The sequence below is a fragment of the Bicyclus anynana genome, chromosome 4 (genome assembly GCF_947172395.1).
Source record: "Bicyclus anynana chromosome 4, ilBicAnyn1.1, whole genome shotgun sequence".
In the NCBI taxonomy this organism is placed as follows: Eukaryota; Metazoa; Arthropoda; class Insecta; order Lepidoptera; family Nymphalidae; genus Bicyclus; species Bicyclus anynana.
This window is the reverse complement of record NC_069086.1, coordinates 14,601,654-14,617,327: the sequence shown is the minus strand read 5'-3', so window position 1 is coordinate 14,617,327 and position 15,674 is coordinate 14,601,654. Positions and strand designations below refer to the sequence as shown.

Sequence of the window (15,674 nt, the reverse complement as noted above, 5' to 3'; positions counted from 1 at the left end):
TTATTTAAGAAAGCCTAAAACAAGCTTCAAGATCCGTTTGAATTACAACCACTAAAAACACATTAACTTGAATTAAATAGACTAAAAATTCATACATATTTACCCCTTCCATTTTAAAATTGCATGTCTTTGTGTAGCTATACTGATATTATAAAAAAGTAAATTTTAGGGGTAATCTCTAGATCTACTAAACCGACTTGGAATTTTTTTGACTACTAGAATGCCGCGTTATTTGTAAGTGTTATAGGCTATATTCTTTTATCCCGTATTCTCACGGAAACGGGAACGACACGGGTGAAACCGCGGGGTGTCGGATGTCTTTTAAATCCAAAATTAGTGCAAAATATAATACCAACCTACAAAGTCTTGTATTTAGAACAAAAAGCCTCACCTTTGACGTCGAGGCCTCCTCGGAAGCGGTTCCAGCCCCTTAATCGAATCTTGTCCCCCAAAAGCGAAATAAACCGGTCCCATTTATCGTTGCCTTTCTCTGAAATATGACCTTTTATATAATCAAAATAAATTTAGCATAATAGGACAGGAGTACCTGCCTACCGAAATATTCCAGCTTTTGATGTTTTATAGGTAATATGAATGTGGGAGACCAAAGATTAATGGCATAAAGATTTTTTAATGGACTCTTCATACAATTCCAGCTATATAATATATATACTAATTTTGTCCCTTGATATAAATAAAGCAAATAATAATTTTTGGTAACATGACGCCATAAAACAGTTGAAATATAGACGATTATAACCGACGTCATGCGTTTTGGCTTTAAATTAAAGTTTTCATGTAATCATGTCTCAAAAAAATATGATATTTTTTTTCAATCTAGTAGAACGATAATGAACCATTTTATGACCATTAAAAAAAAGTGTCAACTAGCCTTTTACAGGTTACTCTGTTATTATATCATCTCTGTTATAACATTCAACGGGTCATCTATTTATGTAGATAACTATTACTAGAAAAAAATGCCATTCATTTCAAGTAATAGCTGTATTATTAAAGTCAATCGTAAAACCTGGTTTTTACTCACGGTAACATATTTTCCGCTATTATTTTATTTATAAAATGAATAAGTACTTCTGATATCGAATACTGTACTTTACCGTTTGAAAGCATTTCGTCGTCAGTCTTCTGGCCAGGCTTCATTATCATAACGCCTATTTTGAAATTCACCGAACCCTCTTGTTCTTCGAGCAGCAAAACATCTTTTTGTAATTCTGCACACGTTATCTACGATATAAAACCTGAGTTAGGTTATAAATGAAATTGTGAAGGTAATTTAATTTTTATACGCCATGTAACGCTTATTGCTATTTATATTAACTAGCGGATGTCCGCAACTTCGTCCGCGTGGAATTAAGTTTTTTACAAATCCCGTGTAAGTAGCCTATATGTTAATCCAGAGTAAAATTTTAGCCAAATTGCTCTGGTACCCGCAGCGTAAAAGAGAAACATACATACTTACACACTTTCACACTTACACACAAACATTCGCTTTTATAATATTGTTTGATTATGATTGTGATGTATATATATATATGTATGTCGTTGCAATTATATATAGACACTGGAGATTTGTTTTGTATAAAAAATTGGTTCTCGAGTTAAGGCTCATTTTGTACTTATATTTTGAACGATTGTATACTTTGACAATAAACATTTTTATTTCTCTTTCGATAAGTATAGCAAAGAATTGATTACTCAAAAATAGATATTAATAAAATAGAAGTGTCTGTCTGTGTTTTCAAAATAACTGTTTTCTCAAGTGTTTATAGTTAACACTAAACTAAATCATAAACTTTTTTTTAAATGTTTGTCCGTCGGTCTGTCTGTTGTCCGGGCTAATCTTTTTTTAGAACGGCTACATCGATTTTAATAGGACTTTCACTTAAAGATAAAAGAGGTTAATAAGCAACATATAGACTTTATTATCCCGAAAAATCCTTGGTTCCTACGGGATTTGTGAAAAACTGAATTTCACTCGTACGAAACGAGTAGCGGGCGTCCAATAGTTTTTACATATGTTATAAATTAAAAATGATGATGGAAAATACCTAATTAACTTAAAATAGCTTGTAAGAAAACCGGTGAACCTTTTAACTCGATAAATGGCTACGCAATACGTATTCTATTGGTTCGTAGCAGCTTCGTAGAGCGTAATAATGTTATAAAACTTGCGTGATAGCACTTTTATCATTTAATCGAATATCATTCCTGATATTATTATACCGATAACGTGTATCTGGAGTAACATTTTCTTTTATAAACTGGCGGATGTATTAAATTGATACGATTCAATAAATATTGGACCGTAGCGCGTAGCAGTCTCGTAGCGGCCTCGTAGAGCGTAAAGTTATCAAACCGGCACGCCAGCACAACATGGAATGTATTTTAAACATAGATACTTCTCTTATCTCTAACATTTATTTGTATTGATGTCAAAAGGGTTTATTACTACAGCAGGAGAAAATTTTATAACAATAGCAAAGTTATTTTTTTTTGCGATTGGTTGATGTTATTTTACTTTACTGATTCCACAACTTAATTTATATTTTTTGGATTGTATTTTTTTATTTTTATTACAGTTCTGAAATTGTTACGTTGTTGTTAATTTGTATATGTTTAATCAACGATCGTGTATCTCTTATTACCTTGAAATATTAAAATAAACAACAAAAATACAACCATCGGCATCAAAATAGAGCAGGGTCGGGTTGGGTTCATGAACTATTCTATGGCCTAGCTCCGTGATTACATATTTCTTTGGCATATTTTCAATTTAGCATTCCGCTCACAACATTTGAATTTAGAACAAATTTACTTAGCCCACACACATTCAATAATATTGTCATTATTACTGAGATTATGTATTGTGCCTCAAGAGACGCAGCGTCGAGTTCAGTCGAGAGCTTTAATTGCTCATCGGTCGGGGCCACACTCATCACCGAGAGGACGTGGTTCGATCCTTGCCCGCTAGACCGTTATTGTACCCACTCCTAATAAAGGTTTTTCATATTATTTCTTTAAAAAATGTGCATTGCATTCAATCTTTGGAGAGGATAATTCATCCAAGCCATTAAGCTGCTGTTAATCAACACGTAGACTGGCAATTGCCGGTGATAAGCTCATAAGCTTTAGCTCACTTTCCTGTGGACACGGCGATAAAAACGATAAAAAATGTCGTTCCCGAATTGGCCTTCATAGCCATCAATCAAGGTGCTCCTTGAAAAGATGTTTAAATCGTCTGTCATAGACGTAAAGCTCTAAAGCTCTTGACTGACTGATGTAGGGTAGGTAAGTCGCATACCGGAAATATGACAATAATTTTTCCTTCTGCGGGCTACAGACCTTCAGTTTTATACTGTTTTATCCAATATTGATTAATATAATATAAAATTGATATTTCGATTGGATATTGAAATCCGCCGTGTGGATCGGGCATTAGATTATCAGTTAAACTGTGCACTGTACTGTTTTAAATTTTGCTTACCTAAGAAGTGAAATGAACAGTTCGACTGTTTAGATAAAACCGTGCAGCTAAAACTAATCTTAAGCTGCATTAGGAGCAATCTTAATGCCGCGGACCGTACAATTACAATATTGTCTATATTATTGTGTGTGCGAGTTACAAAGGACTGAGCGATAATGTTGGGCGTATGGTTGTAGTGTTTGAAAGAGGATATGTGTGTAAAAGGTAGATGTGTAAAGGGTAGATGATAAGTTGACGAATTATAGAAGTGAATGGAAAAGATTGTCATATTTTGCTGACCCCACCTAAGTGGGATAAGGTACAGGAAATTATGATGATTGTCTGCGCGAGTGAAATGGTATTTTCAACCGACTTCAAAAAAAGGTTGTTGTTCTCAATTCGAAGCGTATGTTATTTATAATGTTTGTTACCTCATAACTTCTTCATTTATTAACCAATTTTGAAATTTTTATATTGAAATACGTCTTTGAAGTCGGTTCCAATTTAATGTTAAAAAGTTTATTACGTAACAAAACAGTGCTCACCTCTCTGGGCATTTTGTCAAGTCTTTCGATAGCTGTGAACTGAGCTAGGATCTGTTTGATGGTGGGCCGACTGGGTGGCTGACCTCCGCCGCCGCTCCACGCGCTCGCTGGCAGGTATATTTTATGCGCTCCCTGAGAATATAATATGCTTTGAGTTGAACATATTGAGAAAGTTTATAAAGCTCTTTTTTTAAGGTCGTTATTTATAAGTACAGAAAAAGTTGAGCTAGACGATTTTAATATATCAATACTTATTACATGAAATCTCTTGCTGTAATGCCTTTAAAGTTTAGGTTAAGCAAAAAAATTTAAATGTGGAACAAATTAACTTTGATAACCTTGAAATCGACGTAGCCGGCCAAAAAGTGGAGAGAGTGCGCAAATACAAATATTTGGGTACGTGGCTTAATGAAACCTGGAGTAGCGATCAGGAAGTTAAGACTCGCATTGAAATAGCACGAAGTACTTTTAACAAAATGAGAAAAGTTCTCTGCAATCGCAGTCTTAAGATTCCTCTGCGCATTCGACTCCTGCGTTGTTACATCTGGCCCATACTTCTATACGGATGTATGGGCCAAACGTATAGAAGCGTTCGAAATGTGGGCTTTTAGACGTATGCTGGCTATCAGTTGGACTCACAAAGTGACGAATGCCGAAGTTCTGCGACGCGTCAATCAGAAGCGTGAACTTTTGCAGACCGTCAAGACGAGAAAAGTCGCGTATCTAAGGCACGTGCTACGACACGAGAGATACGAGCTTCTACAGCTCATCTTGATGGGAAAGGTTGCTGGTAGAAGAGGCGTTGGTCGCAGAAAGAAGTCTTGGCTGAGAAACATCAGAGAGTGGACCGGGATCGCGAGCGCCGCACAATTATTTCGCCTCGCGAAGGATAGAGACGAGTTCAAGAATCTGACTGCCAACCTTCGCTAGTCGGAGAGGCACCTTAAGAAGAAGAAGAAATTAACTTTCTCATTTAATTTTTATTGATACTCGTATATCGCATAAAATGGATATACATGTATGAAAGTAGAGTCTGTTTGTACAAAGCTAAATCTGTTCTCAGTAATTTTATGCGGATTATTATATAACTTACTAAGATATTATGATATCGTTAATGTGATAAGAAATCTACCCCTATCATGATTAGTCTTGCATTTTTTAAATATTAATATTAATATAAACTTCTAAATGTAAATACACATTCCTTCCTACTAAAGTACTGTAGTCTGGGTCTCTAGAGTATAGAATATAGTAGTGAATGTACATTTGGCACAATACCCAAATGGGTTCCTTAAAATAAGTACTAAATGTAGTGTTGGAAATAGTAGTCTGGGACGGATATGACGTTGCTCGATCTTATGTTGGCTCGTGCCGACGCTAGGTGTCGTGACTTGTTTCGTAAAGAGTAGGGATTTTGAGAGGGGTAGCGATCAGTTGGCAGGAATAACTTACCATATAAGGCGCTCGACGTCAGGTCGGCTTCATTGTGCTCGTTGTGTTCGAGCACATTACTTGTTGTGTAATTCTTTATGGGTTTCTTGGGATAGGCGGGGAGAGTGACTTGAGTGAAAAAGGGGAGTGTTGGTTAACTATCAAAGACGTCTGTAACCCTACACACAACGTTCACAAGTGCGTGACTCCGCTCAAGGTCATCTGCAATTCTAGGGTCTTATTTTGGTTACAGTTTGACTTGTTAAGAAGTTGTCCTGACAAATGTTGTGAATTATGTAACCTTTGTTTGACATTGGGTTTACTTATTTTTGTAATCCACTTCAACTTCTGATTCTGCTAGAAGTAGCATTTAAAGGATGAAAGTTTTTAATGTTAAGTTTTATTAATTGCCAGTAAGCAAAACATACGGAGTTATCATTTTACAAATATTTATTATGTGCACCTTATGTTAAAAATATTCTCAATAGTTAAAATTGTACTTTTACAATAAAGAGAATGCATTTTTATAACCACCAACCAGTATACTACGCAATACCGCTGTAATATTAATACTATGTAGTTAAATTATTGGTTAGACTGTAGTCACAGATTTTTTACCGATGCGAATTCTAGGACGAATTGCAAAAAAAAACATACGAATGTTGCACAATAAACGTGTAACAGAGCCAACAATACCGCAGCCTCCAATTTCTAATGATATATAAAATGCAGTTGGTAAAAGAAAACATCTGCGACCTGCACTTATACGCTTTGAATATTTAAAACATTTTCTTATTTTCAGAGTCTTTTACGAAACTTTACACACACAAAGTTTTTTGTTTTTTCTTGAAGTTTTAAGTAGATACAGGCTTCAATGGCGATGTTCTAAGAACATTTTGTTATTGAATGCGAATGTCAATATTTCCACGCAGCTTTGCCAACAAATTGACTGTTTTTTATATTCGAAAATAGATCCGATCAAGTTGCCACCAGGTGTAGGACTATGGGCTTTAAATTTACCCTAAGGTTTGTAGTATACAACATACAACACACCACACTTTTTGGCTGGTAGGAGTCTTTCAGCCGTGGCTAGTTTCCACCCTAACGATAAAGACGTACCACCAAGCGTTTTAGCGTTTCGGTACGATGTCGCGTTGAAACCGAAAGGGGTGTAGATTGTCATCCTCCTCCTAACAAGTTAGCCCGCGTCCATCTTAGATTTCACCATCACTTACCACCAGGTGAGATTGTAGTCAAAAGCTAACTTGTAAAGAATAAAAAAAAAACTAACCCAACTCAAGGTTGGTATTGAGACTTTTTTAAAATAAATGTTTATTATTATTTTTTGATGGTCTCAACCCAGGGTTCAAGATTTAGACTCATTTAGGATAACTTTTATAGCAAGTAATTATTATTATTATTATTGGGTCATAAAAATAAGCAGTCTTGAATCTAGTAATATTTTTTTTCTCATTTTTTATTAGTCCTGCATATTTTTAGTCAAATGTTACCTTGTGGGCGATAATGTCATGTAAAGAACACATTTGCGTTGCGTTGGTATAAAAATATACGCTGGGTTAATTAAGGTCGTAGTATCTAATTTTATTTGACCGTTAACACTAATTTTATAATTTATTTTTGGCAGTATACCTCTCAAGTTATTTAAAGTAGCTACGATAGTCATAGAAGCAAAAGATTGCGATTAATCTTAAATATTATTTTCAGAATCCCTAGATTACCTGAAATCAGCCATGTTAAGTGAAAAATACTCCGAAATAATATATATCGTAGACATATTAAATTAGTTAGGTAAACGTACTTAATATTGGGCCACTTGGATGTACAACAAAATCTCATTTGTTTTAAACACCCATGAAATCATGTAAAAAAGTTCGCCTACCTAAGACTGTGTTATAACTGCTTCACTGGTTCCGTAGTGAGCAAGTTGCACTACAGATAATGAGCTCCAACAGGGCTCGAATCTCAAGTCAGGCCAACGAATTGTCCCAAAAAGTTTTTATCTCAAGGTAAATAACAATAGTAGGCAATCGCAATAATGTTTTGTGATGTAATTATTGACCATAAATTGTTTAGTGTGGGCATGGGATAGGGAACATGTCAGGCAGGGAAGGTGAGTGTTTATGCATTCTAAAGGGATCCCTTAAACCTACTCCAAAGGTCACAAGTCCTGGGACCTGCTCGATGTGTTTCCTCTACCACAAAATAATAGTACAATCACTGACGCTGCTATACGTCACGTTACACCATATCAATATGCCGCCGTATAGCAAAATTCACTTTGCAGAATGTTTTATATACGCAAATAATGGTATTATTATTATTTTTATTTATATATAAATACTTAACAGGTATATGCTAATATCTTCCTCTTACTTTTCTAAAGTCGCTTATAATAAGCGTAATTATATGCTTCTTTGTTCGTAAATCCTCACAAAAGAATACTTGTTTATATGTACTACAACACCCTATTAACTATGTGTTGTGTTGAGTGTATGAGTTCTTACCATCTTGTTGAAGAGAATAGCTCGTAAAAGTCCCGCGCCTTCCTGCACCACACTTAAGAGGTACGGCTCTCGCGCTCCATCCACGCCGATGTAGTTTTGATGCACTGCAATAAAATGTATTTACTGTAAATAGCAGAAGCCCAAGGTTTCACCCAAGAAGATCCCGTTCCCGTGGGAATAAAGGGGATAAAATATAAACAGTGTTACTCAGTAAGGAGGTAGCTTTCTATTGGTGAATTTTTTTTCTTGAGCGGTTGAGCAAATTCAGATATTACCCGCTAAAACCTTTCAAACTTAATAATTTATGAATTTACCGCCCAAAATTCGTTTGTACTCGACTAAAATACTAAAGTAGTCCGAACTAGGCCTAAGTCTTTTCTTTTACCTCCGGGGCTCCATATACTAGCGGTAGAGATTAAGGCATCCTTGACCATCTTAATGAATAGTGTTATTTACAAAAATACTGTAATTTTAAGTGACTTGATCACTGTTGATCACTGTAAAGAATTAAAGTGATCAACAGTGAAACCTTGTTCAGCAACAGGCTTCAGGAACGTTGATAATGAATTGAACAAAAGTCGAAGTGTAACACAATAAAGGGTCTAGACAGCCAGACGGACAACAAAGAGATACTTTATACGGAACTCTAAAAATTAAATGAAAATACAGTAAAATGTAAAACGAATACCCCGTGGAGTTAACGACTTCTTAAATGATCATAACGTATTTAGAACTCTGGTAGCCTTAACTTATTCAGTTATATTTTATAACTTGGTAATCATTACTAGCTGACGCCGCAGGGTTTCACCCGCGTGGTTACCGTTCCCGTTGGAATACGGGGATAATATATAGCCTATAGCCTTCCTCGATAATCGATAAATGGGATATGTAACACTGAAAGAATTTTTCAAATCGGACCAGTAGTTCCTGAGATTAACGCGTTTAACAAAAAAACAAACAAACTTTATAATATTAGTATAGATATTATTTATATTCAATTCAAAGTAATGTAAGAAATACGAGTCAACTTCTCAAAAGAGTCAATTTACAAGCCTGTTTGATTCGTCTATGTCATAGAAATCACAAACACTCGTACTTTATGAGGGATGTTTTTTATTTCTGAAATGGAAGTTTTACATGACCTTAATTTATTTTAAGATGAAACTTATGATCACATTTCAATTACTGGGGAGTTTAGGAGATCTTTTGAGCTACCTTCGAGATTATTGAATGTCTTTATGCCTAATCTTGGCAAAATTTCTTTTTAATATACTATAAAAGATTTCTTACACAAAATTGGATTCCTTTCAATAAAGATTAGGTAGGTGCCTACTTTATTAAGTCAAACAGAAAATGAAACCAAAATAGTACTAATGAGATTTCGCTCACTAATGAGCTTATTTTCTGCCTATTAATTTAATGAAATATTCTGTATTATTAAAATGTGCACGCGCGATTATGACATGAATAGACAAATAATATTTGTATTACTTTATCTCCTTCAAAAGAAACCACGACTGGTTAATATTAATATATAAATGCGACAGGTCATTTCATCACGAAATCTCGATAACCATTTGACATACTAAGATCAAATTTGGCAGGGAGGTAGTTTATAGTTAGTAGATATCCGTAAGTACGGATTTTGCGATAGGCCCGAATTAAAGAGGTCCAAGGAACGAAGTCGCGGGCGTCCGCTAGTATAATATTAATTTTCAGAAACTATTAGAACTTTAAACTTGGATGATAGGAATGGATTTTATACATTGAGCGTATCTGCAGTTAAGTTTATTTGTTGGGTGAGCCAAAATCAAAATCAAAATCGAAAATCATTTATTTCAAGTAGGCTCAGTTTACAAGCACTTTTGACACGTCAGTTGACTATTTGTAAAGATTCTGCCACCGGTTCGGAAGGCAGGTTCTGCTGAGAAGAAACCGGCAAGAAACTCAACAGTTGCTCTTTTTAAAAAATCATACAGTATTATAATTTACAATTGATGATAACATTACAATTTCTTATAGTTTTACTTTTTGTTTGAAGGTGGAAGCTGATCCAATGGCCTCCAAGCGCTTTTATTTTTAAGGAACTCATCAATGTTGTAGTAACCTCGACTAAGTAAATGTTTTTAGCACATTGCTTAAAGCTATGCATTGGCAGGTCCATGACAGTCCAACCAGCATATTACTTAGCACTTCAAAACAAATCGGGGATTCTCCACTATAATCACGATTTTCTATTGCAATGTTGAAGAAATCACTCACGATAGCTAAAACCCTGAAAACTACGCCGAACAATACTGAAAGCACAAAATTCCGTTACATAAAGACTATAACTTATAAAAGGGGCTGCTTAGAGAATATTATGTCAGCGGTTTCCGTAGTCGAGATCCCTCGGAGCACTATACGCGCCTCGCAATAATACCCCTAACTCCTGTTATACTCTGTGGAGAGAGATTATAGATTTAGGGTAGCCAAGTAGTTTCTAAGTATGTATCCCTCGACATTTGCAAAGATTTATAGTTTGAGGTGAAGGAAGTTAGTGGTGACGCGTTGAATGATAATTTTACCCAAATACCACGATTTTTGTTCAAACTTAGGGTAACTGAATACAGTTACGCTAAGTTAAATAGAGAAAATAAGTTAGAAAAAATACGTGCATATACATTAAGTAGTTTCCAACTTAACGCGAACAGGCAAATATACAGTCGACTATCAAACAGAAATAGTTTTTCTTTATTTGTCTATAAACTATAATGCCAAATAATTATATTAATGTATAATAGGTAGTAGCCGTGATATCCCAGTGGATATCTGACCCCTGCCTCCGATTCCGGATGGTCTAGGTTCGAATCCGGTCCGGGGTATGCACCTCCAACTTTGCAGTTGGGTGCATTTTAAGAAATTAAATATCACGTGAAGGAAAACATCGCGAGGAAACTCGCATACCAGAGAATTTCCTTAATTGAAAAAAATAATAAAATTCTGCGTGTGTGAAGTCTGCCAATTTGCATTGGGCCATCGTGGTGGACTATTGGCCTAATCCGTCTCATTCTGAGAGGAGACTCGAGCTCAGCAGTGAGCCGAATATGGGTTAATGATGATGAGGTATCCCGCTTCCGCGGTATACATAATTATGTGTTTATTTAGAACTTTAAACACAGATTCAACTGTCAAAACTTTGGAGTATTACGATGCAAGCTGACGGCAGGCTGTCAGACAATATAACTTTTTGATACCAACCCAGTTCTGAAACAGGAAGCCTTAAATTGTATATTAATCTATCACCATTTCAGACTGTTAAATCTACGTGAGGTATTCGTTTATTATAACTAACAAAATACTATATAACACTCAAACAGTAGTTGTAAAATGTTTATTTTTTTGTTAACTGTAAAATGTATTTTTCTTATGTACTCTTTAATTTATTTTTATATTACGGAAATCACCATGCCGTGTCTATTTGATTTTGATTGTACAGAGTCTTGTATTTGTATTTTTTAGATTGTAATTATGTAAATACTTTAACAATCACTAGTGGACCAAATAAATAAAACCCGTTACTTTGCTGGCGTATTTTTATTAATTCATTGTTTTTCTGTACCGACTCGTAAATCTATGGTTTTTACTCAATATACTCCTACATGTTTATTGTAGAATCTCGATGAAAACTGAAAAGGAAAAGGTATCGCAATACTTGGATCTAACTAGAATTACCTAATATTTGTGAAAATAGCAAGAAAATCTGTTTAAATTAAAACCAACGTATAGTTGTCAAATACATCAAATGAACCGTCGAATGAATGTTTCGTCAATTATTACTAAAAAAACAAAGTTCATGAAATTATGAAACAATCGGCATGTTTATCAGCGATAGAAATCGTAAAAATCGTCAGCTACTTACTATTAAAATAAATACTTTATGTTCTGAAATTCTGTTAAAGCAATTGCTAGGTAAAGAATTGTGTGCGGTAAAGAAATCCGAGGTTGGAAACAAAGGGAAAACCTCTTTCTGTTCCTAAATAAGGCGTAAAATAAGTAGGACAGCGTCGTATGTCAACATGTTCTGAATATTTCTTTATATTATCCAACTTGACACTTGTCTACCTTCGTATTGTATCTTTATACCTTCTTTTGAGCAATCTTGAAGTGAATACTCAAGTGATTTTGATTGATTTCAAAGATAACAATCTGATTGTTAGTACATAACTCTACTAATTAATAAACAAATCGGTGTATCAGATGACTGGTATTTTAATAACGAACTCCCACCATTTAATAAAAGTAGTTATTTCTAAAATTATTTCCTTACTAACACGCTATGTCACAAGTGAAAAACTATAGTCTGGCAAGTTCGTTGATAACATCCCCATGATATGCGGGCGACAGGGGGAAATACTTGCGCGAGCGTGCAATCGCGCGTGCTGGGAAGTGACGTGCATCAGTCGTGGGTTTTTCATTCATCACTACACGCCCCGCGCGGAACATCGGGAGTGTTACGAATGAAATTGCCAAACTATACTGTCTTAAACCTGCTTACTAGTTTCATTCATTTCGACTGGGTATTGATACGTCAGGCAAGCTTACCTTGTATATACTCGTACAAATACAAATTGGTTCTACCCCGTATTGTTGTAAGCTCTGCACTTGAAATTGTAGACGAGTATATTTATATACGTAGAACACATTGAAAACGGAGTTGAAGTGGCCATGGGCGGGGAAAAAAAGAGAGCAGTGTTGGTAAACTTCCCATTATATTGATGATGACATAATGGGGGTAACAGGGACCCGCTGGATGCAAGAGGCTCAAGACCTTGGTGTTTGGAAGGCCTTACAAAACCTCTATCCACTTGTTTTCATCAGAGGACGTCTATCAGCTAAAATAAGGATGATGATGATGATGATAACGATGGTACAGATTGGTGTGCCCACTGCCCACGCAAGAAAATATACCTATAACCAAAAACAACCTTACTCATTTTGAATAGTCTTTATATTTAAGAAAATATATACATAAATCTAAAGGACATAATAGTTATTCCTGAATAAAAAATATTTATTAATTCTTTATCAACCCATATTCTCAGGTATGCATGTTTCCTCACGATGTTTTTCCTTCACCGTTTGAGACACGCGAAATTTAATTTCTTAAAATGCACAACTGAAAAGTTGGAGGTGCATGCCCCGGGACCGGTTTCGAATACGGAATCGGACGCAGAGGTCATGTCCACACTGGGCTATCACGGTTGTAAGAAAATTATAAAACCGATTTACTAGAGCTTTTAATTCAAACTTAATGAAAGTTGCATAAGAGATTTTGAAATAGCTCTCTCTTTTCGTTAAAAGAAGATATGTGAAGCAATTAATACCTATACTCCGCGAAGCTCTTATTAAATCGGGACTGGGAAGTTTGCCATCCTCCACTTTAGTGGAAAAGTTACTGCGTGTAATGCAGGTATGTTATGTAACTTAAGTATTACAAAGTACCTTGAAAGTATCTCATGCCGCAGAAGCGTGTTTTATCCCTACCATTTTGACACCATTTTTAGCCATAGTGTTCTACGAGTACGTTTTACATAGATACTATAAACCGCTTACAAATTTTTAAAAGGCAGCTAAGCAATTTTTAGGGATTCTTCGTAAACTGCGATAGTCATACGAGTACGTTTTACATAGATACTATAAACCGCTTACAAATTTTTAAAAGGCTGCTAAGCAATTCTTAGGGATTCTTCGTAAAGTGCGATAGTCATACGAGTACGTTTTACATAGATACTATAAACCGCTTACAAATTTTTAAAAGGCTGCTAAGCAATTCTTAGGGATTCTTCGTAAACTGCGATAGTCATACGAGTACGTTTTACATAGATACTACAAACCGCTTACAAATTTTTAAAAGGCAGCTAAGCAATTCTTAGGGATTCTTCGTAAACTGCGATAGTCATACGAGTACGTTTTACATAGATACTATAAACCGCTTACAAATTTTTAAAAGGCAGCTAAGCAATTCTTAGGGATTCTTCGTAAACTGCGATAGTCATACGAGTACGTTTTACATAGATACTATAAACCGCTTACAAATTTTTAAAAGGCAGCTAAGCAATTCTTAGGGATTCTTCGTAAACTGCGATAGTAATTACTGCTTTATCCTTTAACCCTTTTTTGTTAATAATTTAAATATTTATTAAGTAAGCCGCATGTCATTTACCTGATTGTAATTTGATTGAAGTTATTAGAGTAGGTATAGAAAGTTAGTTATTGTTCTTACTTACTTTACAAGTAATTAATATTTCCTTAAAGGTCAAAGCTACATTTTAGCGGCCTCAAATGAAATTGGAAGGAAATATGTTACCCTCACTCGATCAAAGCTTTGAGAGATTTCGTTATACAATATAATAAAGGTACCCACTTCTCACGAAATAGAACCAAATAGTGTATTTCATTATGTACAATGGTAAAGGGAATATATATGTGACAATAACAGTGTTATTTCGAAATATTTAACAACTACGAGTATGGTATTTTGTTCATTACAAAGTTTCTCCCTGTGATGAACAAAGTACCTACTATAGTTACGTACGTTACGTACACTCTGTACGTGAGAGTGTACAAACTATATGAGCTATAAAGTAAGTAGAGATAGTTGAGTTGATAGTAGAGTAGAGATAGGTAAGTGGATGATGTTACCTAATATTATTTGTTACACATAACACAAATGCCTAAGCTAAGACAAACGTTAACATAACACACACAAACTACAGTAGGTAAAATAAAAATAATTTGGATATCGCTGATCGGAAAATTGTTGTTTATCACCTAAATAAGTCGAGATAGCCCAGTGGATTTGACTTCTGCCTTTGATTCGGAGAGCGTATTTTCGAATTCGGTCCAGCACATCTTCAAATTTTCAGACATTTTAAAATATCAAATATCACGTGTCTCAAATGGTGAAAGTAAAATATCATGAGGGAACCTACACACCTGAGAATTTTCTTAATTATCTACGTGTAAGAAGTCTGCCAATCCGCATTGGGCTAGCGTGGTGGACTGTTAGCCTAACAGAGGAGACTTGTCCTCAACAATAAGCTAAATACGGGTTGTTATTGGTGATGATCAATAATCGTTTATTAAAAAACTCAAACATCATTTATTTTCACATTGCACATTTAAGTTACATAATGTGTTTTTAGTGCCATGATGTAAAGTGTATATTCTATTGTTACATACCACTCTAGTAGGTACAAATTAAATCGGTTTTGAGTAATAATTTATTAAAGTAATTCAACACTCTCTAAAATATTTTATTGAAAGATTTTAGAATGATTTGAACGAGCTACGAGAAGAGCTACTCAGCGACAATCGGGCCAACTCACCGCACTTACCCCCCGGGGTAGTACAGCAATTCGCAATATTATCACTTAACAGTCTCTTGTATAACAAGAGCCGATGTTATAGATCAGGGTTTCTCAAAGTGGGGTACGCGAACCCCTAGGGGTTCCCCATTCGACGGCAGGGGGTTCGCGACAAGATTTACGTAATGGTGGCTTGATAACTGATACCGAGTCAGAATTAAGGTTAAAATTGTTCAAAGTTACTCCTAACATTGAAATCATTTAATTTAAAATTGACAAGAAACAAGCACAGCCAGCATATTAATATTACAAAGGCATTTATTTTGGTACTTTATGTGTT

At 35.1% G+C, this 15,674-nt stretch overlaps 1 protein-coding gene across 2 annotated transcripts in view; it reads right to left on the bottom strand.

The window, feature by feature from the left end:
• Positions 1–15,674, bottom strand: part of LOC112050427 (GTPase-activating Rap/Ran-GAP domain-like protein 3) — a 229,371-nt gene that overhangs the window by 24,337 nt on the left and 189,360 nt on the right. For both annotated transcript variants that reach the window (XM_052881151.1, XM_052881150.1), the window contains 4 exons: positions 7,986–8,089; positions 4,030–4,161; positions 1,119–1,245; positions 392–490 (listed from right to left, as the gene is read on the bottom strand). In XM_052881151.1, coding sequence (XP_052737111.1) covers positions 392–490; positions 1,119–1,245; positions 4,030–4,161; positions 7,986–8,089 — 462 coding nt within the window. The remainder of the gene's footprint in view (positions 1–391; positions 491–1,118; positions 1,246–4,029; positions 4,162–7,985; positions 8,090–15,674) is intronic.